The sequence below is a fragment of the Maylandia zebra genome, linkage group LG23 (assembly GCF_041146795.1).
Source record: "Maylandia zebra isolate NMK-2024a linkage group LG23, Mzebra_GT3a, whole genome shotgun sequence".
Classification (NCBI taxonomy): domain Eukaryota; kingdom Metazoa; phylum Chordata; class Actinopteri; order Cichliformes; family Cichlidae; genus Maylandia; species Maylandia zebra.
Genome location: NC_135188.1, coordinates 21939827 through 21966134, shown reverse-complemented (window position 1 = coordinate 21966134; position 26308 = coordinate 21939827). Strand labels below are relative to the sequence as shown.

The 26308-nt window shown below is 41.6% G+C and overlaps 1 protein-coding gene across 2 annotated transcripts in view; it reads right to left on the bottom strand.

Moving 5' to 3' along the window:
* LOC101476769 (zinc finger protein GLI2-like) overlaps positions 1–26308 on the bottom strand; it is a 96919-nt gene that overhangs the window by 24275 nt on the left and 46336 nt on the right. For both annotated transcript variants that reach the window (XM_004565574.3, XM_076880443.1), the window contains exons 3-5: positions 17197–17302; positions 6566–6768; positions 3952–4134 (exon numbers count right to left, since the gene is read on the bottom strand). In XM_004565574.3, coding sequence (XP_004565631.3) covers positions 3952–4134; positions 6566–6768; positions 17197–17302 — 492 coding nt within the window. The remainder of the gene's footprint in view (positions 1–3951; positions 4135–6565; positions 6769–17196; positions 17303–26308) is intronic.

Below are 26308 nucleotides of genomic sequence, written 5' to 3'. Positions count from 1 at the left end.
AATCACTATAAAATAAAATCTCATGTTATGACTTTGCCAAGTTTCTGTTCTTTCACCTGCAGCGTGAGACTGTTTTATTTGTAACAGAAAGTTTTTAAATCATTATAATATAAACAAGTCAAACTGAAGACAAAACTGATCTGATGGTGTGAAAGATTACGTTCAAAAACATAAAAACTTCGAGCTTACTTATTCAACATGAAACTACCACAGATGGTGTCAAAGATAGGGAGACACGAGAGGAATTGTTCACCCACACACACACACAAAACTGATTTAAAGATCTTAAAACAGAAATTAGTAGATCTGCTGCATGTGTTGAATATCTCCACCTTGAATCTTTACTCAGCTTTAACAAAGCCCCAAAACAAACCAATCAAAACCTTCTGATACCAAAAGCCTGGTAACAGATTTGCGGAAAACTAAATATTTGTAGGACTGAGTGCAACCACAGAAGATGAATATGAAGAAAGCATCTTAGACAGCATTCCTGTTAGACAGATACCTTATGTGTTGCTTCTTTTGAGTAGTTTTTCTCAAACATCACCAGCTTTCCTCCCCTCATTTCTAAGAATGGAAATATTTCACCGTGTTTGGCAGGTAGAGTGATCTTGCTGCTCCCTGCTCACAGTTTCAGTGAATATCTTAACAATGACATTTTGGCGAGACGGAGCCAAACGTGCTTTCCGTTTGCTTTGGCTCCTGCGCCTGCATAGTGTTTCGGGACGGCTGGAAACTGAGTTATGACAGCTTTAGTGAGCGCGGCTGGCCGGCTTCACGCTGCTGGCAGCCTGCCTTAGCTCTCAGCAGCACAACTTTGGCCTCCAACACCATAACACAGCGAGCTCATTCACAAGCCTGTGGGGAAGAGTTTAACCCACGCTGACGGCTCGTTGAGCGGCTCAGCAGGCAACCGTATCACTCACTGTAAAACTTGGGGTGAGGCCTAAAGTCACCAGTTATTTTGTACATTTATATATTGTATTTTTATATTTAATTTCAGATGTGCTCTGTTTTCAGTGTCATTGTGGACCTCATAGATTGGTTGCAAGTTACAACCTGGAGTTCTCCTTTTCATTTTACAGCCTCAGGATACTCCAGCAAGAAACCACATGTAAAGGTTTTAGAAATGTAAAGACCTAAAATTCCCACGCAAATGTGTTGTTCTGTCCTTTAAGCTCATTATAGTTCATTTATAGAGGAAACATCACTGTGCTTTCTTCTATGAGTTCAGACTTCCTGAGCTGCTTTAGAATTTACATATATTACTGGAAAGAAGAAGGTGAGAATGATTGTTCCAAGCAGACAGCAAATATATGCAGCAGTCACACACGACCTGGTTACTTAAAGGTAGACTTTTAACATAAGTGTGTTTACTGTTTCAAAATACTTTAAAATCCAAATCATCCAAAATTAATGAAAGACATCTATGTGTTGACGAGAAATCAAATGGAAGCTAAACTGGTGACAATCTTTACTTTTGTATAAAACCAGTTAGTAGCACAAGATGTTGCAGCGAGTAAGTATAACCTTTACTTAACCAGGTAAGTCATGAAACACACGAGGTCCTGAAGAATCCTTTAAAACCCTTTTGAGCAAAACATGGTGGATGGTTAAAATGTGTAACTAGTGCTGTATAGAATATTACTAAAGAGTGTATGAACAGCTATGCAGCAATGAGAGACTATCCAATGTCAATGAAGGTCACCAACTTCGCCACATAGCTGTTGGAATTATCAGTCCCATCACTGAGGCAACAAATTAACAATAAATTAAAGCAACTTCCAATGGAAAAGTATCACATGTGACCGGGTTACCAAGGCAACCACTGGCCTGAAATAAGTACTGGAAACCAGCTACCAGCTGAAAAGCAATGCATAAGCTTATTGCTTTGATGAGTATAGAGTAAGCTGCTTTTGTTTTGTTTTTTATTTAAACTTTAATTGAAAGGGAAAATTGCAATATTAACAAATGTTGCCTTTTGATGCATTGCTGCAAAGTTAGCTTAAAGACAATTTATATATGCAGTCCCTTGGCAGGTTACAAATGTTATCCATAATTGCACTTCAGATAAATCAATCTAAATCCATGAGTAGCATTGGAATAACTTTTGAGACTTTTCTGAAGCGTAACATCAACTAGTTTCTCAAGGTTTGCTTATTAAGCATGTGCCTAGAACAAAACCCAATAAAAAAGCAAAAAAATAAATATATACGTGCATCCACACCAGACACGAGAGTCAAAAACAGGCCAACAATAATATTTTTTTAAAAATCAACAGCTCTCATACTCTCACACTCCAGTTTTGTTTTTAACACTTCCAGCACACCTGCTCGGGATTATGACCAATAAAAAATATATATTGATGGGTACCCATAACTTTTTTTTCAAAATTCTGAGATTAAAGTCAGATTTCTACTAGAAAATTTTAGATTTCTGACAGAAAAAGCCAGATTTATGAGGAAAACAACCAGAATTCTATCTTTCGCCTCACAATTCTAGAAAAAGTCATCTCTTATAAAGATTTTTTTTTCCAGAGGAACCTAATTCTCTCCCTGCTGTGTTTTTATATGAGTCTTGTGGCACACAGTAGTTATGTAAAGCACCTAGAAAAGCAAAGGTGAGTAAAGGATGAGCAGGAAGATGGCCATAAATATCCTACAACCCAGTTAGAAATTTACTGTATGAGAAACACTAACAGGAAATGTCACATCTGTGCAAGTGCAGAGGCGTTAAGCTGGCAGGTATTATCACAATGACTCAGACAGATGAAGTTTTCTGGTGTTCATCACCAGGACTTCCCCTCCACCATTAGTCTCACTCTCAGACACGGGTACCCTTTTAAGGTGCAGAGCAAAGCGCCGGATCAAAGCAGGCATCCATTACATTAAATATACCTACTGCAGCCAAATGTGCCCCACAGTGGAAATATCACAGCACCACAATAAGTCCTCCATGTTTACGGAAAAGTGCTGGTGGAGGCCTGGTGTGGAGGCGAGCTGCTCAGCACATGTCCAATACCTGAAGCCCTTCAGATGTTTGAAGATGTTTGACATGAAAAATGTACACAGGGCTTTTTTATTTATACACCTCTCCTGTGATCTCTGTTTCATCTCCAACGTGATACGAATTTCATCTCCCTAATCGGGGTCAAAGCAGCTCATTGGGTAGAGCCGGGTGGGCTGGTGGGAAAAGAGACCTTTCTACAGTCCGCTTTAGTCAGCTGGATGAACTGACTTTTCACGTGATACAGGATTTGCCACCTGAAATAACGCTCACAACACGGTAACACCCCAAATAACCTATAAAAACACATAAGATACACAGATACACTGTTTGTTATCAGAAGTATATACAACTCAGATTAGATACACTTGTAGTTTGTGATTCATCTCCCAAAGAAAAGACAAAACAAATAAGATAAACTTAGAAAAACTTAACTGAAATGTTGGTTTACTTTTTTTTTCTATACATTGGATTGGAAAGTCAAAATCAACAATATGAAAAGCCAAAAGAGGTTCAAACGTAGGTTTTATTTCAACTTTAAAACTGTTTCCACACATTTTCACCATTTGCGTAAAGCATACGGTGGCGTACATTGTCACTCATATCCTTGATATTTTAAAGCCCCCTTTCCTTTCTTTTTTTTTACACCCAGGTGACCTGTTTGGGGCAAAAGGCCGAAGTTAAATAGAATGTATGGGTGCATCACTGCTGTAAAGCTGGACATTGTAACATGGCAGTCTATGGGGACCGACTCGGTTTTGGAGGCACCTTCCACTGGTAATGACAGAAACTGCAGTTTCACATTTTTTCATTTACTGTCATCGTACTATGTCTGAACTTCTTAGCCTAAAAATCACAGGAATCCAGAAAACCAAAACTAGGGGCTTAGAGAAGTTAGGAAACTGCAGCTGGAAACCTTTCAAGTCAAATCTCAGAGGTACTCACCATCAATGGGAGCGATGTAGTCAGACAGGTGGGCCCCCGCCGTGGACCCGGCCCCTTGCATGAGCAGCTCGCTATAGGGGCTCCGGTGGCTCGCCATTAGGTGATAATACTCAGCCGGACTGGCTCCAGGTGGAGGAGGAGGAAGTCCAAACAGCCCACGGTCTTTCAAATGCTCGTGGGCCACTGCAGGAGCAAGCAGAGAGGGTGCGAATGAGCAGAGTTAAAGAAAGCTATGAGAACAGGAAATTAGGACAGGGAGAATAGATGGATGCAGGGATGGAGTGAATGGCTAAACAGGAGGAGGGAGGGAAGGGGGAGAGGGGCAAATTCCTGGTGCCTCACACTGAGGGGATCTCTGAATGGGGAGAGGGGCCAGTGGGGTGGAGCTGGATCGCTGATGTGCAACAGCCCGTGTAGGTGCTCCCACCCACCAACCCCCCATTTCTTCAGTCACACAAGGAAAACAAGTCTTTATGTTGTTGGTGTATGTTAAGGTCAAAGACTCCGGAGTGTAAATATTAGTTCTGATTTACTGATTATTTTGATGGACAGTGGAGGAACTTTCACATCATGAGTTTAGTTACCTAATTTCACTACTTTTTCTTCAGTTTTTAAGGTGGTTGCAGCCACTTAATTAATCTGCCAATTAATCTAGTTTATAGATTTTAAAGGCAGCCTACAGCTACTTTATAATGCAAACTCGTGAATCGTATTGGTGTTAACATCTGCACATAGTAAGATCCTTTTAAATGTGTCAGCACCTCAAAGTCTGAATTATGAATCTGTTTTTCTCCTCCACGTCCTCACATTGTGTCTTGCTCCCTTTTTTCAGGCTCTCTACCTCCTGCTCGAGTCCTAATCGATCTTTCAGACGACATCAGGCCTCTGGGCGTAAAAAAGAGCAGACGCCGTGCTCGTGCTGACTTCATAGCTGAAGTAGCTGCCCTTAATTCGCCCTCACAGGATCACATTTCCACCTTAAAAACTTCTGAATGATGACCAGAGAGCTAGTTAATCAGATGAAGCTGTGGGAAAAGAGACGCAGTGCAGGAAGAGAGCCAGCAGGTTAAAAACTGCAGAACCTCCGAAAAACAAAAAGATGCTTATTTAAACGGGCTCCAGTTGACTTTTTTTCACATATTACATTTCTTTGTTGCCAAAGTGTCCTTTAACAGCGATGTGAAAATAACAGGAAGTCACATCTCCATGCTGAGGTGAATAAAGAGGTCACCTGGAAGGCTAGCAGTCTTCATTTCCAAACTCAACACCTTGTCTTTCAACAATCTTTTCTCCTTCGGTGCAGCTTTATCACGGGCCGATCTCAGGCGCGGCTGCTTATTTCACATTAAAAGGTTTGCCACATTACCACTGACAGACTGTAAAAGAAGATTTATACCCCGTCCCACCACCGCGCTCCAATCTGTTATTGTAATTCAGCGCTGAGGAAAGAGTTGTCATCACGTCCGGGTAGATTTTGAGGAGGGGTGGGGGGTTGTTGAGGGTTTGCCAGCACTGTTTTATCAATTTCAACTTAGTGTTTCTAAAAGAATCCTCTTAGTATCAATGTGGAAGGATGAGGAGGTCAAGGTTTCCCTGCAGAAAGACCCCAAAACATGTCACCAAACACTTCAAACCCAGACTGCCGACTGAGTCATAAGTAGTTCCTTCTAAAATCACAATATTACTTAACGATGCTCCAAAGGAGTTTTCAACCAGTGGAAATAAAACCATAAAGTTTTATGATAAATACAAAATATAACTAGCCTAACATGCTTGGAGGTTATTTGGCTTGAAGGTTAAAGATATGGCTTCATATCTTTGGATTTATTCAAAAGAATTTAAAATATCTACATTTTTAAAAAGATACTTCTCATACACTAGTTTTTGGCTTGGTTATGGTACATTCAATTGGTATACTTTTATTCATATAGCTCCAGCTCACATCAAAAGTCACCTCAAGGCACTTATATTGTAATGTTAAGAGCCTGCAGTTTGGTTTCTTAGAAAGAAACCAATTAAAAATGTATTATTAGTTTTTATATTTGGCTTTTAGACTGGTTTTGTCCATGGTTTTGAATGGCATTTGACTGGATTTTGGAGTTGGTTTCACACTTGGATTAGATAAGCTTCAGTTTAGCTGGGATTTGTTTTTGATTTCAGCTTAAAGACTAGTTAGACATATTAAAATGGTTACATGTATCCACAATTAGAAGGAGACAAAGCAAATATCCTCCTCCAATACCTGATAATCTGCAGAGATCCTCCAATAAGTGATTTGTCCAAAGCGTGAATGAATTATGAAAATGCACAAAAAAATATTAACTGACTCGTATTTGTTTTGTCTGCCAGCTTGGGAAGATGGCAGTGAAAAACAGTTATATAAAAGTAAATAAGGATTTTAAGGTCCTGAAGTTAAACTAAGGCAAAGATGGTAAAATGTGTAAATGATGTATAAAGCTTAAAAATCCATTGAAATAATGTTACATTTTACAACAATATAGATTGAATTTGTCCCCTGAAAACTGATTGGACAACGTGGAAGAGTAAAAGCAGACAGAGAAATAAATGTCTTTCTTTGTCTCATAGATAAAAAAGAGAAGATGGGTGAACTTACAGTCCGCAGGGCTGAGTCCTCGGGCCGCTGAGATCATGGATAGGGTGGGGCTGCTGTGCACAGAGCGCAGGTAGTGCTCCATGTGAGGGCTGACATAGGGGTGAGGCGGGCTGAAGGGAGAGTCACCCGTGGCCACTGCAGCTGGCGAGAGGCGAATCAGGGAGATGTCGGAGATGACGGGGCTGCCGGCCAAACCTGCAGGGCTGGAACAGAAAAGACAAATTATATGCAAACTGCTGCATACTGCAGTTGATCTTTACACTTCTTTAACCCAATCAGCAACCAGCTCCAGAGGTTATGTTCACACTTTTGTAACAATGGAGCAAAGACGAATTGGATATACAAACATAATACTTGTTAGCTTCCAGATTTAGGATCTCCCCCCTTAAAAGCTGCGTGCCATCAACATGAAGCACGCTTTGACACGACCACCTGAAGCGCCCTCGCACTCCACAAACTCCTGCGGTGACGGTGAGTAATCCACCTGCGAACCCAATCCTCCCAGCATCCACCTCAGTGTACACAGAGTGTTGAGAGTGATATCACGTCTAACGCGGTTCCTCTATCGAGCTTTTGATCTGGGAGAGGAGGAGGAAGGGGTGAGATCAGGGTCATGGGACGAGCAGACAGTGGGGGAGGAAGTGCTGCACGGCGAGGAGAACAGCCTCTACAGATTACACTTGTGTCCACGGGGCATTTTGTGGGCGTCTTTCACCTGTGTAAGGTTATCTGGAAGACGGCTGATTCTGCGGTTTTGGGGAAGATGAGCCTGATAAAAGAATGCAAAGCTGACACCTTTGTCCTGAATCTGTGAACTTCAGAGTTACACAAATATATGCACAAAAGTATATTTTTACTAAATGTGAAGTGAGCAAGCTTTGAAAAACTGGAGATGTTCTCAGAGTTCTTCTGTCAGATTTGCTTGTCACAGATCAGGGCACGATTTTTGGATTGCATGTCTGTACTTGGTTTTACACATGCCATACACTGCTTTTGCACTTGGTTTTAGACAAGCTTCCACTTTGTCTTTGATTTAAGATACGTTTCAGACTTTGTAATGCCAGGTTTTATTCTTGATTTCATATTTAGGTGTTAACTTGGCTTCAGACTGCTTTGTGAATAGTTTAGACTGTTTTTGACATTATTTGAGGTTTTTTCACTCTCACTGTTGTCTTCGGTCTTAGTTTCATACATTTTTGACTAGATTCATTCTAATTTGGACTTTGTTTTACACTGTGGTTTGAACTTGGCTTTAGATCAGGTGTTGGACTAATTTGTTTATCTTATTTTATTCTTCCTTTTTATATGATTTCTAACATGGCGTTGCACTTCATTTCGAACCTCTTTGCACATGGTTTTGGATTACATACGGACTTTTATTTTAGGTTTTTCAGCTCACCTTTGGGCCATTTGGGACTTGGCTTTGGAGATTTTTGCTGGGTTTGGCTAAAACAGCTGGATTTTCAGCTGTTTTAAACTAGTTTCTTGACGTGTCTTTGGTCCTCACATACTTTTAGCCTGGTTTTGCTCCAGTTTAGAGTTGGGTTTTAGACTCATTTTGGAGTTGGTTATCTTATAATTTTATTTTTGACTTTGTATTTGGTTTAGGACTTGACTGCAGATTTAGTTTTGAACTTCATAGTTTTAGGACTGGCTTTTGGCTTGATTTCACTTTATTCTTCACTTCGTCTTTGGATTGTGACTCAGGTTTGGGCTCATTAGAATTCCACTGGTTCTGGAGCATTTTGTATAAGTTGGAGCAAAAGTTGTATGGATTTGTTGAAGCAGAACTTCCTCGAACAATCAGAAAACAGTACTCACTGGATGCACTTCCAGTTCTGTCAGTACATGTATAGCTCTGTAACGGGCTTCATTGTGTTGAGTTGCCAGGCTTTTTTCTATGCTAGGTGTGGCTGTCCCTGGTCTATCTTGGCTATGTCCTCAGTGATAGTATTAAACATATCTATAAAATAAAATACAGCAGGTTTCCAAAGTGCTTGGAAGTCCAGAGGGGCTTTGTCAAAGTGGTAAAAATCAATGAGTAATTCAAGAGAAAGAGAGAGTTCATAGTTTGAAGGTGCACTTTTTGATTAAACCATAGCATGTGTTTTAAAAAATAGAAATTTTATCCTGAAAGCCAATGGTTAATGGAGAACATGATGCAGGAAGAGAAAATAAAAGTTCTATCATCAAGTATTAATTGAACTAAAATGTGCTGATCTCATGTTTCACCACGACAGCGGAATTTCAAAGAGTCGCTGCCAAAGTCAATCATCGGTGTCAGCAAAAACCTCTCGTGAAGGAGGAAAGTTTCTCAGCTAGATGAAAAGAATTCTTTTATTTCTTATTAACCACAGACTCAAAAGACCTTTCGGGGTTTTGACCAATTTCAAAGTTAGAAATGTCAATAAAACTACTGAACATTTAATCAAAATGAAAAAGTTCTTATCATTATTCATTCAAGTGGTTTGAATCTGAACCCACAGCTGATGTTTCAGTCAGTCATCTCCACATCTGTGCGACGACCTCTGCTTAACGTTCACCAAATCTTTTCTATCTCTCACATGGCTGCTTCATTAAAAATACACTCTCTCCCTTGTCCGTCCATCCAACAAAGACTTGACTGCCTCACAGCCAGAGCGTTGGATTGCATCACGACTGAGGCAATGTTTTTCTGTCTCCCCATGCACACGATAAAGATCAGATTTTCCACCCAAAAACATAATCAGCCCCTCGGTCTGTTTGAAATATTAACACTCTCGTTATGTAACAGCCTGAGGCCTGTCTGTCTTTGAATCCAGCCTAAGTTGGGTTGTTTACCATGATAACAAGCTCCTCCAACAATCACAGTCTGAATCAGATGAGAATATAAATATTTCTCTCTTTAAATCTAACCTGAAAGCTTTGTTTAAGAACACTAAGAGCTAGTCATGTAATATTCAGATGTTCAGAAGGTGCCAGCAGGCTGCAGGTTGAGCACAATGCTCCACCTTCGAAGCGTGTCCTGGTTTGGCGCCATGCAGCAGGCTGAGACAGGAAGGAGCCGCCCGGGAGAGGCGGAAATAGGTGGTGGTTACAAAGAGGATCCCTGTCTTCTGTCTCGTGAGAAAAAAATGTAATCTTATGGTATACATCTCAGTTCTTCAAATTATACTGAGCGCAATTTGTTTTATGCATCGGGAGACTTTTTTCATCTACTGTTACTTCTTTTACAGCTGCTTTTCTATCTGCAAGCATTCAAATCTGATCTAATTCAACTTAAATGTACAACACACATTTCTGAACTCTCAAAAGTTTTTACATCACTGCATGCAATGAAGCGGCAACTTCTTCAACTGAAAAATGCAGCGCCGCAAAGAAGTGCAGTTCCTCTAATGGCCACTTGAAACCGGCTTTAAAGGTAAGTTAGTGCTCACAGATATTAAAATGTTAAATTTTACAGTAGAAGCAATCAGGCCATTAACTGCAGGCAAAATACACTGCAGTGTCATTTTAACCTGGCAAAGTTCATAAATTTGACTTTTATGTCTGATGATTTCTGAGACTGTTTTTGCAAATCTAATGCTTTCTATGTAAAAAATAATCTAATTTTAATTTTAGCACAAATTAATGACTTTAAACTTGAAATTCTGAATGTTTTCTCTGATTATCACCCCCTCTGCTCTGTTTTTAGCTTACAGTGCACTATTATGCATTATTATACACATTAATCTTTACCTAGCTAAAGAACAGAAGTATAGCAGGATGTGGGACACAGTGCAACCAGCATGTTTTTCTTATCAACAAAGACTTCAGGTCCATTTAAATGCTCTCTTAGAGGAAATCTGCCAACCAGTTCTTTTACCGGATAACGGCAGATTCAAAAGGCCATATCAGCAGCAGCCATCTAGGTTGTTTTTTAGGCCTACTCTATATTAGATAAACGGCTGTGATTGGCCTGGTTTGAACAGGAGGAGGGCCAGAGGCATTCTGCACATAAGCTCTTGGATTCGTCTGGTTCCCAAGTTGTTAGTGCTGCTGATGGATCATGAAGTTAGACAATAAAAAACAGCCGAGCCGTGATTGCTCCTGTGTTTTACAAAGCTTTTAAACTGGAGGTAACAGACTGGCAGACAGACTCTGAAACATCAGTTTCACTGAGTTGATCTCTAATGCTATTATGACTCATTTCTGCTTAATTTTTCACAGTTAAACCTCCACATGAACAGCATATCTTCATATCTTGTCTTTTGATCCTCAAAAACTCCTGTGCAGTAAAAGATGCATCTGAGCTATATGGACTCTTCTGCATCCTTCTGTTTATTTTTGTTTTATTTGTGAGTGTGTGCGTGCACATATACATGGATGACACCAGAGATGAATTACAGTGTGACAGTGACTCTCGTCTCTGGTGTCGGGCCCGGCGAGCTCTCTGATTTAGATAAATCACGCCGTGCAGCAGCGCGCCACTGAATAAACTTCCACTGTAGGTTTATGAGTCTGCTGCGTGAAGCAGACCTCTCAAACTTAACAGGCAACAATGCCCCCTCCACCTCCTCCACCATCGCCAACCTGAAACCCCCAAACGCCTCATGAGGTAAAAGAAATGACCTAGATACAAACAAACAGAAGATGGGGCTGCAAATCACGGCCTGCTTCAGAAGTCAATTCATCATTTCATCCTCAGTTTGTTTTCTCTTTAAAGCTTTGAGGAGATTTATTTTATTTATGAGCGTTTCTAAAAACCAAATTTTAATGAAGTATGGATAAGTTTAGAAATTGAGTCTACACACTGATGTGTAGAAGTTGTGTTTATTGTTAAATAACATTTTTCTGGATGTCTTTCTATTAAATATTAAAACTGTGTTTTCCATTTGACATGTGAGGCAATGACAAATAAATAATAGAAATCAATGTTAACAAGCAGATGTAAGCCTAGCTTTAAATTGAAATTGAAAAAAAAAAAACTTTGAGAAGCTTTTTTCTGAGCTGAAAAATTGTATGGACAGAGGTACCGTTTTAACATGAACATTGTATTCATTTTTGTTATATAGCTGTGAAACTGTGTCTCTTAGGTATCTGTTAGTTGTGGTGTGCCACAGGAGTCTGTTTCTGGGCCACATTTATTTTCTTTATATATGTTGTGCTTTCAAGTAATTTGAGTTACTGCTGAAGACACCCTGATAAACTATTGGCTCAAATTGTTGTCATAAATATTTTGTACTTGTAAATCAAATGCTTAGTTAGTTTTGTAACCTTGTAAACCAAAATATCTGAAAACTTTACGTTCGTGCATCTATAGATGAGAATTTGTGTGTGTAAAAAAATTTGTTTGTGAAAAATATTTGCAGAAGTTACAAATTCTTTTTGTTAAGGTCTGGTTACAGACACAAAGCAAAAAACTACTCTGCGCTTCCCTGGCTGTGTGTGAGTTTCAACTTACGAGTACGAATTTTGACCCAATTTTTCTTCCTTTCAGCTGATTGGTCAATGTCATGTCGATCACAAATTTGACAAATTTACAAAACTCAGTTCTAAGCTGGATGGACAGTATTTTTTTTCCAAATGAACAGACTGAATCATCAACATGAAATTAGTCACCTGAAACTAGCTGAAACTTGCTAAAAAATACTGTGTTTAACTACTAATTACAAACTGTTATCTCAGATGGTGAAAGAGTTTCAACAAGAATCTTTTGGAACAATGGTAGTACTAGCTTAACAAAGAGCAGGCTATTATCTCACTACAACTGATCACAAATGAAGGAGGGAAAATCTGAGTCGAATTTTTAACACACATACTGTTAGCTCATCAAGAAGACACTAAAAGCAACAGGAAGCATTTAGCTTAATTTAACACAAAGTCCATGTCTCATGAGCTGCTGTAACTCCTCGCTTATCTTTTTCCAGTGTATAAGGTATAGAAGGGAAATTTCTTGTTGGGTTCTAACTTGAAAATCTCTGTCATTAGCTGGTTCTCTGATAAAATTATGACTTTTGGAAATCTTGGTATCAGCTTCAATATTAATTTCAGTTTTGTCCAGCACATCATGAGTTTAGCATCTACAGACACAAAGGCATCTAAAAAAAACCATCCAATCGAACAGAACTGAGATGCTGGGCTTTTAACCAGGACAGAAAGAACTGAGTTTAGTATTTTACAACTTTCATTACTCTCCATTGCTGCAGAAAAAATCTATTAACAAATGTCTTGGAACAAGAATTCTGATCTTTTTTTCCATGTTGTCTGAGATCAATTTCCCCTTATTCTACTTTGGCTCCCCTGAAGAAGGCTTTCCATCTGTCCAGTCTCATACATACTGATGCATGTCCATAAAGTGGAGATTTTCTTCATTTAAACTGGAAAAACTTCCCATCTTTAGCCTGGATGGTCTGGAAATGGCAAGATGTTAATTATTTCTAATGCCTTAAATGGCATGTTTTCTAGCTACATCTCTGAGAGGTTTGTAGTTTGAGTCAAGCAACCAGCAGAAAAATAACAGGACCCTAACGTCTGGAACGATCTCCAGGAACTCAGATTGGTAGTGTAAAAACTTACTTTAAAGTTAAAGGAAAGTTGATCTTAAAAGCAACTTCTAGGGTAAAGACTTTCCTGATTTTGCTTGAGTTTTAGTCTTTTGTTATATCTTTCTTAAGTTTTATTTTCTTGCCCCTGTGAATCACTTTGTAATGTGGACTGTGTCAAAGTGCCGCACAAGCAGGTAAACTGTAGAGCAGGAGGAAAGTGTCCTTCATTGCCCCATCTACAGAACTAAAAATGTCTTCTCAAAAAAGTTACTTTGTTCCACCAAAAGTTTCAATATGTAGATCTGATCCCTGCCTTATACATGATGCTGTTTGCAGACTCGCTCCGTCCGCAGAGACACCATCACGGAGGAGGAAGTGTTCCTCATCTGCAACCTTCTTGCCTTACTGTCATCTGCCGGCAACAGCGAGGGAAGAAAAAGCGTCCTGTGCATCCGGTGGAGGGAAAAAAAGAAGAAGCTTTCCCTCGGCTGCTTTTTATGACAGGCCTGACAAAATAACCAGCCCTCTCATTACGGTATATGCAAACAATGATAAAGGGGACGGCGGCAAGATGTCATGTTAGACAATCAAGGAGGGGACCTCTGACACGCTGCCACGAGTGTGTAATAAAGTGCCGCGGCAGGCGACAAATGACACCGCACTTAATTTGCTGCGCAATGTTCCTGTAATTAGGTGAATTTGGCACAGGCAGGGGGGAGCGACAGCTAGATCAAGGTCTTGATGAATTAGGGGTCCACTGTCAAGATCAAATCACATTAATCAAGGTGGCCGAGTCCGCGGACAGCCATCCCCTCCCTACCCCCTCCCTCCCTTCTCCCAGCCGGCGTGATGAATAGCCCTGCTTCCGCCAGGCGCGAAGTATGCATCACCATCAAATCTGTGAATTTAAATGTAAGAGTACTATTTGGAGGATTCTATTGACTTTTTTTGTCCCGCCGCCAGTTTTTCTTCGGTGATAAAGTAACTCTGAAGTCTCCTCGTTGTTCAAAGTGTGCCACGAATGCGGCAGCCCCCTGCCTGATTTTATATAGCTCACTTTCTTAAAAGTTTACAATTAAGACGTGCAGTTTCTGTTTGTTGTTTTTGTTAAAATACTTTAAGTTTTATTATTTCACTACAGGTTTTCTAACACTAGCAGGCCTTCACTCCTGCTAACGATGTATTTTTTTGGGAGAAGACATTTGTCCTTATTCTAATTTGGGACACAGCAGGAATACTCCACTTCAGTCTTCAAGAGGCAGCACAAACCAGTCAAGTAATCATTAATCAAACTCTGTTTCTTTAGCATGTTTCATGCAGATCAGTGAAATTTAAAATGATTCAAAATCCAATAATTAAAACTAAATACAATAAAGAAAACACACACCTATAAAACAGAAAACACATTACAGCTACTTCTGAAACAAGTATAAACCTCTAATGTGTCAGGATTGGTTTCCCATTTTGGCTTTTTTACTAGCTCTTTGGGGGCAGGGGTAGGAAAACCATCTTTAGTGTTTCAAGATTGTCCCATTGACTGTGTATAATGTCTCTGCTCTAGTTTAAAGTCAATAAAACAAATACCCTCCTCCTGGTTTCTCTCTTGTTTTAATTGGGATTGCCAGTGTAGCTGCTCCTTACATACAAATTCATTCGAAGAGACCAACATGAAATTATAGTGATGGATTAAATCAAACATAAATCTTCCAATAATTATGAAATTTAATGCAATAATGGGGAAAAAACCTGCAGAACCACCTGAATGTCACTAATCTCAGATATTGCCATCTATCACCAGACCCTTAATTAACCTTAATGCCGTTTACATATTATCTTGACAGTTAATGTTATGAAGTAGCCATCACCAGACTCATATACTTCATCTAAAGGGTAGTGGGCGGGTCCCGAGTTAAACTTCAAATCCTGCAATTAAAGTAATTACCAATAAGAGTGAATCATCATAGTGTTGCTTACAGATGATCTTATGATCGGTGGGGTTTTCTCTCTACCTTACTATACTAGATACTAGAGTACCTGGAAATGACTGTTGTTGTGAATTGATATTAAATAAATAAAAGTGAATTTAATTTTAACAAATAAAAATACACTTATCTGGGTCAAGATACAGGGATAGCAGTCTAAGCAGAGAAGCCCAGACCTCCCTCTCCCATCCCCAAGCCAGGCAAGAGATATAATCTCTCCAGCATGTCCCGGGTCTGCCCAGGAGGACATACCCAAAATCCCTCACCTAGAAGCATCCTAATCAGATATCACTTCAACAGACCTCAACCACCCCAAGAGACCAAGGCATCTACGGACAGACAATCAATGGAACATGTTAGCCACATGGTCCAACCCTCTAGTGGACCCATCATCCTTTTAGAGGAAAATCTAATAAAAATCAGAAACAGAAACAACGCTAAAACCTAGATCAGTGAAGTATGTATCTACATATAAAATATGTTGAGTCAAAGGCGGTTTGGACATGGATGATGGTTGACTTCACCACTTGAAAGAGTTCTGTTCCCCATTGGGGTTAACCTGACATCTCAATGACTTTTCCCAAATAGCTGGGAGGTTTAAGATTCCGATAGAATTCGTGGCTCCAGTTCCTGTGGGATAATGGCTTTATTGTAAAGTTTCTTTAGAAGTCTTTTTGGAGTTTTAAATTGTGTTAAATGGACCTCATCAGCAGATTGAGTTTGCAAAGCTGTTGTGAAGTTCATTCCTGACCTTGCAAATGACTCCAGCTGCTGATGAAACTCATGTATTTTGATCAAAAGCTCTCCATAAAAGTTGAAAACGTAAGGAGTGACTTTCCTAACCGCTGTTTTGAGAACCAACTTTAAACCAGACACATTTTCAGAGTCTTTCAAACTGTGAAATGAAGTGAAACCAAAGTCTCATTCAGTCTGCTGCACGGTTATAGGTTTTGGAGAATTCAGAGGAAAAATTCTGGTTTGACTTTTAAATAAAAGCAAGAACAAAACCGACACTGTGTTTTCTCAACAAAGTGAATTTCCCTAGAGAAAATAAATGGGATTTCATCTGCGACTGAACCTCACTGCAACCCAGAAGTCGGACTCACCACCAGCACTGAAGCCTGTTTTGTGACCTCTATACTCCAGGAGTTTAATTACGGTGCTAGCTCGGGGGCAACACGGCCTGCACCACACAGATTAGCTCCACAACAAGCCATTAATGAATATAAAGAGGTGCTGGGCGGAGGTGGGGTGTATTATGTCATCAGTGATGGATCCGGCCCTGCCGATCGCTGCTAATGGAGCGAGCTGCAGATTGACACCATCCAACTTAAATTTTATTTAACTTTTCACTTAGTCAGAAACAGAAAGGGAAATAAATATAGCTAGTAGTAGCCATAAATGTAACTCCACTCAGACACTGTGGGCATGTTTATTCTTATTTTTCACTGGTAGACCTGATCTGATATAACTTATTTCTTAAAAGGAAAACATCAATCTTTAAAGAGCTTTGCATTTACATAAGAAGTCCGTAAATCTTGTATCAAACTGAGGACAAAAACTTCCAGTGTAGTAAAACTTTAATACTTTCAACACCACTGAAAACAGGGAACCTCAGTTAAAGCTGGAAATCTTCGTCCTGCTGGTAAAATGCCTTGCTTAGTGGCACCTCAGCTATTAAAGGAGAATATTTTCCTCTCTTCTCAGTGAGATTTTTACCAGTTTGGATCCGAGCAGCTGAACTTCAGACTTCTCAAGCATCAGAGTGTTTCATCCCCAGACGGCTGGAGCCAGAAGAGCAAAGCTTGCCCACATAATCAAACTGTATCGGAAACAAGGGCTGTAGAGGGGAAATTTAGGAACTAGCATTGATTATTCACTTTGGAAGTCAGCATGTTGTCATCTGCTTTTGATATTGAACTTGGCAAACGTTCAGCTCTCATCAGCTAGCGTGCTATCACAGCAAATCCTCCAGAGTTAAAAAAAAAAAAAGAGAAAAAAACAACCTCTGTACTGTTCTGGAGTAACTGAATATGAAATAACTATTTGCATCAAGAAGATCTGATGACTTGAAGCCAGTTTAGTGAAGAAGCCTCTTTGGAGATAATTACCCAGAAAGAAGAAGAAGAAGGCGGTCACTTACCTGTGCATGGCATGGAGTGCGTGAGGCTCGTAGTGGTATCGCCCCTCGTGATGGCGCATGTCAATCGGGATCGGCGTGTGGAAGGTTGGGAAGATGTGGTGGGGGGCTGCAACAACAGAGAGGCAAAGAAGAAGAAGAAGAAGAGAGTTAGCCGAGGAAGGCAGAGAGGGAGAGAGGAGACTTCAAAAAAAGAAGAGAGAAATTTCAAAGGCAAAAGGGCTACAATAAAGCAACATGAATTTCAGAGCAAGCTGAGCACTTTCGTGTAAAATATTGGCACTATCACACAAGAGAAGTGGAATAAATAAATAATCAAAGTTGTCCTAAGAAATCCTACATCTTGAACATAAAAGATATCCAACTGGGCTTTTGACAAAGACCTGCAGCTAGACGGTCTTTGAACTAGACGGGATGATGGACTGTGTGGAGGGAAGCTGCAGCCCCGACTCAAACTGGGACTGACAGCGCCGGGAAAATGCTTTCTTCTACTCACGCTCTTTCCATCCAAACAGCCTGAGTCTCCTCTGGAGCTCCAAACAGGCTCATAAAACACAGCTAAAGCCCTTAACTGACTCAACACAGAGTCCACACACTCCCCCTGTGTCGGGTGTAAACACAAGTGCATGTGTCTGACTGATTATTGGTTGTTTTTCCGGACATAATTACTGGAGGAGGAAATTGTGTGACTGTGCTTTCTGTTTCTGGGATTGAAGAGCCGGATGCATGGTTCCTGATCTGTGTTTGTCGGCTCAGTGTTGGGATAAATTACTGAGGTGTAATTCCAAAAACTTAAAACAACAAAGACCAGAGTATCTGGACTTTTTTTTCATCCGAGGCATGAGTCAAGCTCCAAAAACGCTGGAGCCTACATTTCCCATAAGGCAATTAAAGCTTTGGGGCCCTTGATTCTATAGTACATGATGGATGAATACCTGCTATCATCCAGGGAAAGGAAACAACATTCAGCTGTCCATATGGGAAGACACCTGAGTGAACATGCTAAATTGTTCATCAACACAAAGTGATGAAACATCCTCATCTCAGCCACAAATCCAACCCACACATCTCACTTCAAACTGCAATACAATAAATGTTGTACTCCTGCAGTCCAACCTGAATGACAGTAGTTGCCATTAAGACAAAACCTGTTTCTCAAGCTCTTGCAACATCTCCCTTTGTATAATCTAAGGACCTCTGTATCATTCCACTGGTTTATCATTAAAATGACAATAGACTGGTGTCTTCAACCTGGCCATGCTGCATGCTTGAGGTTCAAAAAATTGAGAAGTGAATGGTGAAACAACACCAAAGCTAAATGATTCAGGAGAGATTTGAAACTGTTAGTAAGCAAGACAGCCTGAGCTGACAAAGTGATTTTGTAGCAAGCTTTGGCTGTGAAAGAACAAAGAAAGGCATTAGCTAAAATCTCTAAGGCTATCCACAATTGTAGCTAAGCTACAAACAATGACTAGCTAACAGAAAATCTAATTTTGATGTCACAGAAAGTCACAAAATGTTGACTTTGCCCACAAAAGATAAGTTACAAACCAGCTGCTGATTGGTGTTTTGTTGCATTCTAGCAGAGCCATGCTAATGGTTCCACATTTCCAGCCTTTATGCAACGCTAAGCTAATAACTGTAGCAACAGATGTCGTTTTGTTTTAATACAAGCAGAATTTCCAAACGCATCTAACTTTTTCCTGTAAACTCAGATTCCTCTTACATTAGATAAAAACTGTTTGTGTCAGATAAGCATGAAGACAAAGCCCAGGTTGTGTTTAATAAAGGTGCATTCCTGCTTCTCATTTACCCAGCCGTTTGTTTTTACAAGCTCTGAGCATCCTTTTAATGGCCCTTTTTATTTGTCATTAAGGCGCTGTTTTCCTTTCATGGGTTCTTCTCGGATCTGGGAAGTTTACCCAAAACATCAGAACTAATTAGCTGTTGCGATAACACGAAACCACAGAAGATGTCGTGTCTTTATTTTACCACCACATAAACAGAGCCTTTTGGGGGGTGGCTCGCTCAGCTTTATGGAGTTATGTTTCTTGTTAACATTTTTCTCAGGTTTTTAATCTGGAAAAGCTCCACGAGGGCATTGCCTGACTCTCTCTCTACATGGTTCTCTCATCGTCTCCTCGCTCGTCCTCGCTGCAGTTTTCACGTCCTGCTAATTGCATCCTGGTGTGTCTCGACTCCGGGCTGCCGGATCAGAGACGAAGAAGACAGAGAGCGAGGAGGAGGAGGTGAGCCAGCTGATCTCTGGATTGCATTAAAATTCTTCCTGTGTGACACGTGCGCGCGCGGGCGCTCTTGCGGGCGCTCTTGCGGGAATCTCTCAGGGTGACCTGGGATTTGGGAGCGGCGGGGTCAGGGCCACGGATCATTATCTGCTCTCCACCGAGCGGGATAGGGATAACGTGGCCTCCTGGGGCCTCTAGGGGCCTCAGACCTGAGTGAGTCAGCATTCCAGGTCCATTCCTCTCACTCTGCCCCTGACAGCGTGACGGACAGCCCCGGTCCCTGAACGCCTGCAGAAATAGCCCACTTTACTTCATTTTTGGCCAGCCGCGGGGGGCCCGCGGGGGGCCCGCAGGGACGGGGGGCTGGATTCCTTCAGGCGACCAGCTCAGCCTTGTCACACCATCGTTTGGGCCGTGTTTGCTTTGGAGGAAGACGCGATTCAGAGGCTCTGCTGAGGAGGGAGCCGGTTTCCTGTCGCCGACAGTTGGAACGAGTGACTGCTTTCACTTTTTCAGTGTGGAAATGTCTCTGAATGAAGTGCTTGGGTCATCGCTGTCACTCATCAGAGCACGAGGGGGAATTAAGAAAGACGCTAAATGGGTTGTTTTGGTGCTTTCGCAACTGACCCGTTTGTTAAATAAACTCAGTTCAGTTTATTTAGGCGAGTGTGAACTCTGGTTATATGGTGAGAAGGACTGTGATATGGCTTCATGCAACTGAAACTCTGAATCAAAGGAGCATTAAACTTTGGAATATGGTTTTCTGGCAAATAACTTTTATTTATTCCCTTAATCGAGTCCCAGGGTTCTTGAAGAGCAACTTTTAGTTCAGCAGTGTCTCATTACGATGAAACAGCGCAGAAAAAAACAAGAAAGTGTTTCTCTTTCATTCTACTCTGTTGTAGTCATCACGGAAGACTAAACCCTGCTTCCTGACGTTGACAAACACATCTGGTATTAATAAATGCAAATGCCACAAAAATGACAGCATGTACCAGTATAAACCGTCAGCTGAGCTGAGACATTATAAACACAGAGAGTTTAATCAAATGCTGGCTTCAAAACTCAGTGGAGAGCTGGTTTAGTCTCTGATACGACAAAAAACAGCAAAATAAAGTCCACAAGAACTATAAAAAATCTGAGGTGATGCCTCTTTGTTCAATCAAGAGACCAAAAAGCAAAGAGACACAAATGGCAGTGAAGAGAAATGAATCGAAAGCAGCAATTTTCTGATTTGAACTCTGTAACCAGAGTTTTTTTTAATTATTTTTTTGTGAATCACACTCACATACAGTGTTTATATTAAGTGTTGCACTAGAAATCTCTCAAGTTCAAGGATGATAAAACATAAAGTGATTTAGTTGCATTCAATTCGTATGTAAGCAAAATTAAAAATAATAAGTTACCACAAATCTTTTTTTAATTTAGTAGAAATTGAAATGTTTGTCAGTGGGTAAACAATTAGTGTTGCTCACTCAGAAAAAGCAACTTATTCTTAGTCCTGTGTGCTTGCAATGAATAAGTTGTCCTAACGTGGTTATCGTAAATAAGCTTTACTTTGTTTTTTTTATTAGAATTGACAGTGCATTAGAGGCTGTGGTTACTCTTCTACTGATATTGGATTTAAACGTGATGAACTCACCCAGTGTGTGCGGGGCAAGGTCATATAAGCTCTTATAAACAGAACAAGCAAACTTGAATATTTTAACATTTTTAAAACTTAAAAATGGTATCATATTTCTGGAGTAGGAGACAGTAATGGACGGAAAAATGTTTTCCAATTAAATGAGGAATCAAATCGATAATTGATATCAATAATGGAACCGTATTTTATCTTTATCTTATCAATTCCCATCCTTAATTACTCAAACCAAGACTTCTTCCTAAATCAAACTAGTAGTTTTCCATGCCGAAAGTCATTTATATTGCCTAAACCTATACTGAACACAAATTTAATAAAGACATCTTAGTTTCTAAGCCCAACCAGGAGCTACAATCCAACACATACCACTGCTGTCCCACCAACCCCCTAACACAGACTTTGGAGGTCTAGGACCCGTATCTGTGGTGCACATGGAGGCGTAGACACTAAATGGGCATTTTGAAGTGAAAAGAAATGAAACAGCATTATGTGAAACTCCAACATGGCGAGGCACTGACTGTTCCTACATTTTATTAACAAAGAGAGAGTGTGACCAAACAAGACCGAGGTCTTTATGATATACACAAGAGAAGATGAAGAAACGTCAGGAACAAAGTTCTGCTTCAGTGTGGCATGAAAGAGACAAACAGGTTTTACTTACAGTGTTAAAGATGTTTCTGTGGGATTTAAGAGCAGTTTGATAATGTGGTCAGTAACACCTGTGTTTACCTAATATTTCATGTGATGATGAAGATGAAGCAGACCTCAACAAACAAGCCAAATCTAATGAACCACAGGTGGGAGAGTCCTACTTTTCCTCCTCTTCTGAAAAAGTTCTGATGGTTATTAGTTTTTTATTGATTGGTTTCAAGTTGGATTTCAAAAAAAAAAAAAAGTCTTTAAATGGGTGAAACTGATCTGTGGTTAGCAGTGAAGACGCTTGTATCTGTTCCTGTGAGTTCCAGTCATGACTGACTCGTGTTAAGGGCGAAGCCGCCCCTTCCTCTTCCTCGCTGTTTGTCGTGGAAAAAGCCCCGCGGTCGCGTGTTTTTATTGGAGTGCTTCACATTAATTAAAGGCTCCAAACGTGACATTCAAAAGTCAGACGGCAGCAGCTGTGAAGAGGACGAGCAGCGAAGTGCTGCAGAGAGGTTACACCAGTAAATAGACCGATCCCCGGCAGCACGTGGTGGAGCGGAGAGGAAACTGTCAGTGTCTTTGTTCATGCTTTATTGATACCTTTATTGATTTCTACTGATCTCTATTTAAAGGACCTCTGGAGCTCTTCAAAAACACTGAAATCCTTCCACAAATGTTATCTGTATTTATGTTTTTAAGTCTTATGTCTGTTTTGAATTTCTGTTTCTATTTTCTGTTACCATTTGCAGCCACCACAGCCACGAATCAACTTCTTTAATCATCCTTCTGCCTAAATTTACTTCCATCTGCTGTTTTTATTTATGTCACTGTTTAACTCGCTCTATATCTTGACTCTACAGCTATTTTCAGCCATCTCTATATCCAAATATATCTCCATGTTTATTTATTTCATTTTCTTCTTTTTCATTTGGTCTTCTTTTATGTCCTTGTATCTCTACAATTCCTCTGTATCAGTTTTTCAATCACAGGTTATCTCTTTTCTTGTCATTTTTATCTCCGTTCACAACATTATAAACTCTTCTTTTTTTGATCCTTTGTTTTTATTTGTCTACCTCCTGTCAACATAACTCAGACTTCCATTCCTGTGGTAATCATCTTCTCCTATCTCTGTTATATTATCTAATGATGTCTCATTAGATCGTTGTTATTTAGGGACACCCCTCTTCCTGTATTTATCTCTATTTAGTCTTTAATTAACATCATTTTATCCTTCCATTATCTCTGTTCATATTGCCAGTTTGATGATATATTAATTTTATATTCTTTATGTCCCTTCTAATCTCTTTTAGCTCCATTTCTGTCTCTATTTCTAATCTGTTCTCTCTGTGAAACTCGTCCCGGAATGCTACTACGCAAGTAACCCCGGCGGAAGGGGCTACATGAATAGGATGAGGGACCTATGGATTCTTCGATACCCAACATCCACAATGACGGCGAAACAACTAGTAGCTCAGTGTTCCAACATTCGAAAGAAGGGACTGCTCTCACAGCTAGAGATTGACGAGGTACAACACAAATGCTACGGCAAGGAGGAGTCAGGACGCCAGGTCAGGGGGGAGATATCATCACCCCCACCCGAGATTGGGTACATAGCCCCAAGTGCGATAGGAGAAGGATCGTTGAGTGTGAGAGGAACTGACCTGAAAAATAGGATCATGGCCAAGCTTGAAACCTGGATCCCCCGTAGCCGGTTACCAAGATTACGTGAAGTACCCTCAGAAGGTCTGCTAGATGATGTTAATGCAGCACTACGGGCAATACCTACAACCACGATTACCGACACTAACAAGCTGATCTACAATACGGCAACAGTGATCAGTGAGATGCTTGGCTACAAGTTGAACAGCCACAAGGGGCAGTACCCTCCATGGAGAAGGAGGCTAGAGGGCAAGATCAAAGTAGCACGGAGGGAGGTTAGCCAACTAACAGAGTTGCAGAAAGGTGCGACAAATAAGGTGCCTAAGAAATACAGCAAGCTGTCCATACCTGAGGCCTTGGAAACTGCCAAGCAAAGACTCACAGCCTTGGCCAGCCGCTTGAGGAGGTACACCAGAGAGATAGAAGGCAGGAGAATAAACCAGCTGTTCTCCACAGAACCAGCAAAGGTGTACTCTCAGTGGCAAGGGAACAATAAGAGAACAGCACCACCAAGGCTGGAGACGGAGCAATACTGGAAGAGCATATGGGAGAAGGATGCAACCCATAACGGCAATGCTCAGTGGCTAGTGGATCTGAGGGCAGACCACAGCGACCTCCCTGAACAGGGTCCAGTAACCATCACAGTGGCAGATATCCAAGAAAGGGTCTCCAGTATGAAGAGTTGGACAGCACCAGGGCCCGACATGGTTCACGCCTACTGGCTGAAGAAGCTGACTGCACTCCACGAGCGTCTGGCAGCACAAATGAACCAGCTGCTAGTTAACGAAAGACACCCGGAATGGCTAACCGAAGGTCGGACGGTCCTGATCCCCAAGGACCCCAAGAAGGGAGCGGTCCCCTCCAACTACCGACCAATAACCTGCCTCAGTACTACATGGAAGCTCCTGTCAGGCATCATATCGGCTAAGATGAACAGGCACATGGGTCAATACATGAGCGGGACACAGAAAGGAATTGGCAAGAATACCAGAGGTGCAAAACACCAGCTACTGGTAGACAGAACAATCAGCCGAGACTGCAAGACCAGACTGACCAACCTGTGCACTGCCTGGATTGATTACAAGAAGGCCTATGACTCAATGCCCCACAGCTGGATACTGGAATGCCTAGAATTGTACAAGATCAATGGGACCCTAAGAGCCTTCATCAGGAACTCAATGGGGATGTGGCGTACAACACTAGAGGCCAACTCCAAGCCCATAGCACAAGTTACCATCAAGTGCGGGATCTACCAAGGAGATGCTCTGTCCCCCACTGCTGTTCTGCATAGGCCTGAACCCCCTCAGTGAGATCATTAACAAGACTGGCTACGGATACCGACTACGGAACGGAGCAGTTGTCAGCCACCTCCTGTACATGGATGACATCAAGCTGTATGCCAAGAGTGAACGAGACATCGATTCACTGATCCACACTACCAGGCTATACAGCAATGACATTGGAATGTCGTTCGGACTGGAGAAGTGTAGTCGGATGGTAACAAAGAGAGGGAAGGTAGTCAGAACTGAGGGGATTGAACTACCAGAAGGCAACATTGCAGACATAGAGGACAGTTACAAGTACCTGGGGATCCCGCAGGCAAATGGGAACCATGAAGAGGCCGCTAGAAAGGCTGCAACCACCAAGTACCTGCAGAGGGTCAGGCAAGTCCTGAGGAGTCAGCTGAATGGTAAGAACAAGATCCGGGCCATCAACACATACGCCCTGCCCGTGATCAGGTACCCTGCTGGGGTAATAGGCTGGCCAAAGGAGGAGATAGAAGCCACTGACATAAAGACAAGAAAGCTCCTGACCATGCATGGAGGGTTTCACCCCAAGTCCAGCACCCTGAGGCTGTACGCTAAGCGGAAGGAAGGGGGCCGGGGACTGGTGAGTGTCAGCACCACAGTCCAGGATGAGACAAGGAACATCCAAGAATACATTGGGAAGATGGCCCCAACTGACCGAGTGCTCAGTGAATACCTCAGGCAGCAGAAACCCAAGAAAGAGGAGGGAGACGAGGAACCATCATGGAAGGACAGGCCCCTGCACGGTATGTACCACCGGCAGATAGAGGAGGTGGCTGATATCCAGAAATCCTACCAGTGGCTGGACAAAGCTGGACTGAAAGACAGCACAGAGGCACTAATCATGGCAGCACAAGAACAAGCTCTGAGTACAAGATCCATAGAGGCTGGGGTCTATCACACCAGGCAAGACCCCAGGTGCAGGCTGTGTAAAGATGCCCCAGAGACTATCCAGCACATAACAGCAGGGTGCAAGATGCTAGCAGGCAAGGCATACATGGAACGCCATAACCAAGTGGCCGGCATAGTGTACAGGAACATCTGTGCCGAGTATAACCTAGAAGTCCCGAGGTCAAAATGGGAGATGCCCCCAAGGGTGGTGGAGAATGACCGAGCTAAGATCCTGTGGGACTTCCAGATACAGACGGACAAAATGGTGGTGGCTAACCAACCGGACATAGTGGTGGTAGACAAACAGAAGAAGACGGCCGTAGTGATCGATGTAGCGGTTCCGAATGACAGCAATATCAGGAAGAAGGAACACGAGAAGCTGGAGAAATACCAAGGGCTCAGAGAAGAGCTCGAGAGGATGTGGAGGGTGAAGGTAACGGTGGTCCCCGTGGTAATCGGAGCACTAGGTGCGGTGACTCCCAAGCTAGGCGAGTGGCTCCAGCAGATCCCGGGAACAACATCGGAGATCTCTGTCCAGAAGAGCGCAGTCCTGGGAACAGCTAAGATACTGCGCAGGACCCTCAAGCTCCCAGGCCTCTGGTAGAGGACCCGAGCTTGAAGGATAAACCGCCCGCAGGGGCGTGCTGGGTGTTTTTATATGCACATTAGTGTTTATTTCTATTACATCCATCCTGCTGACAGTGCCATTTATCTCTATTCTGACTTGTAAC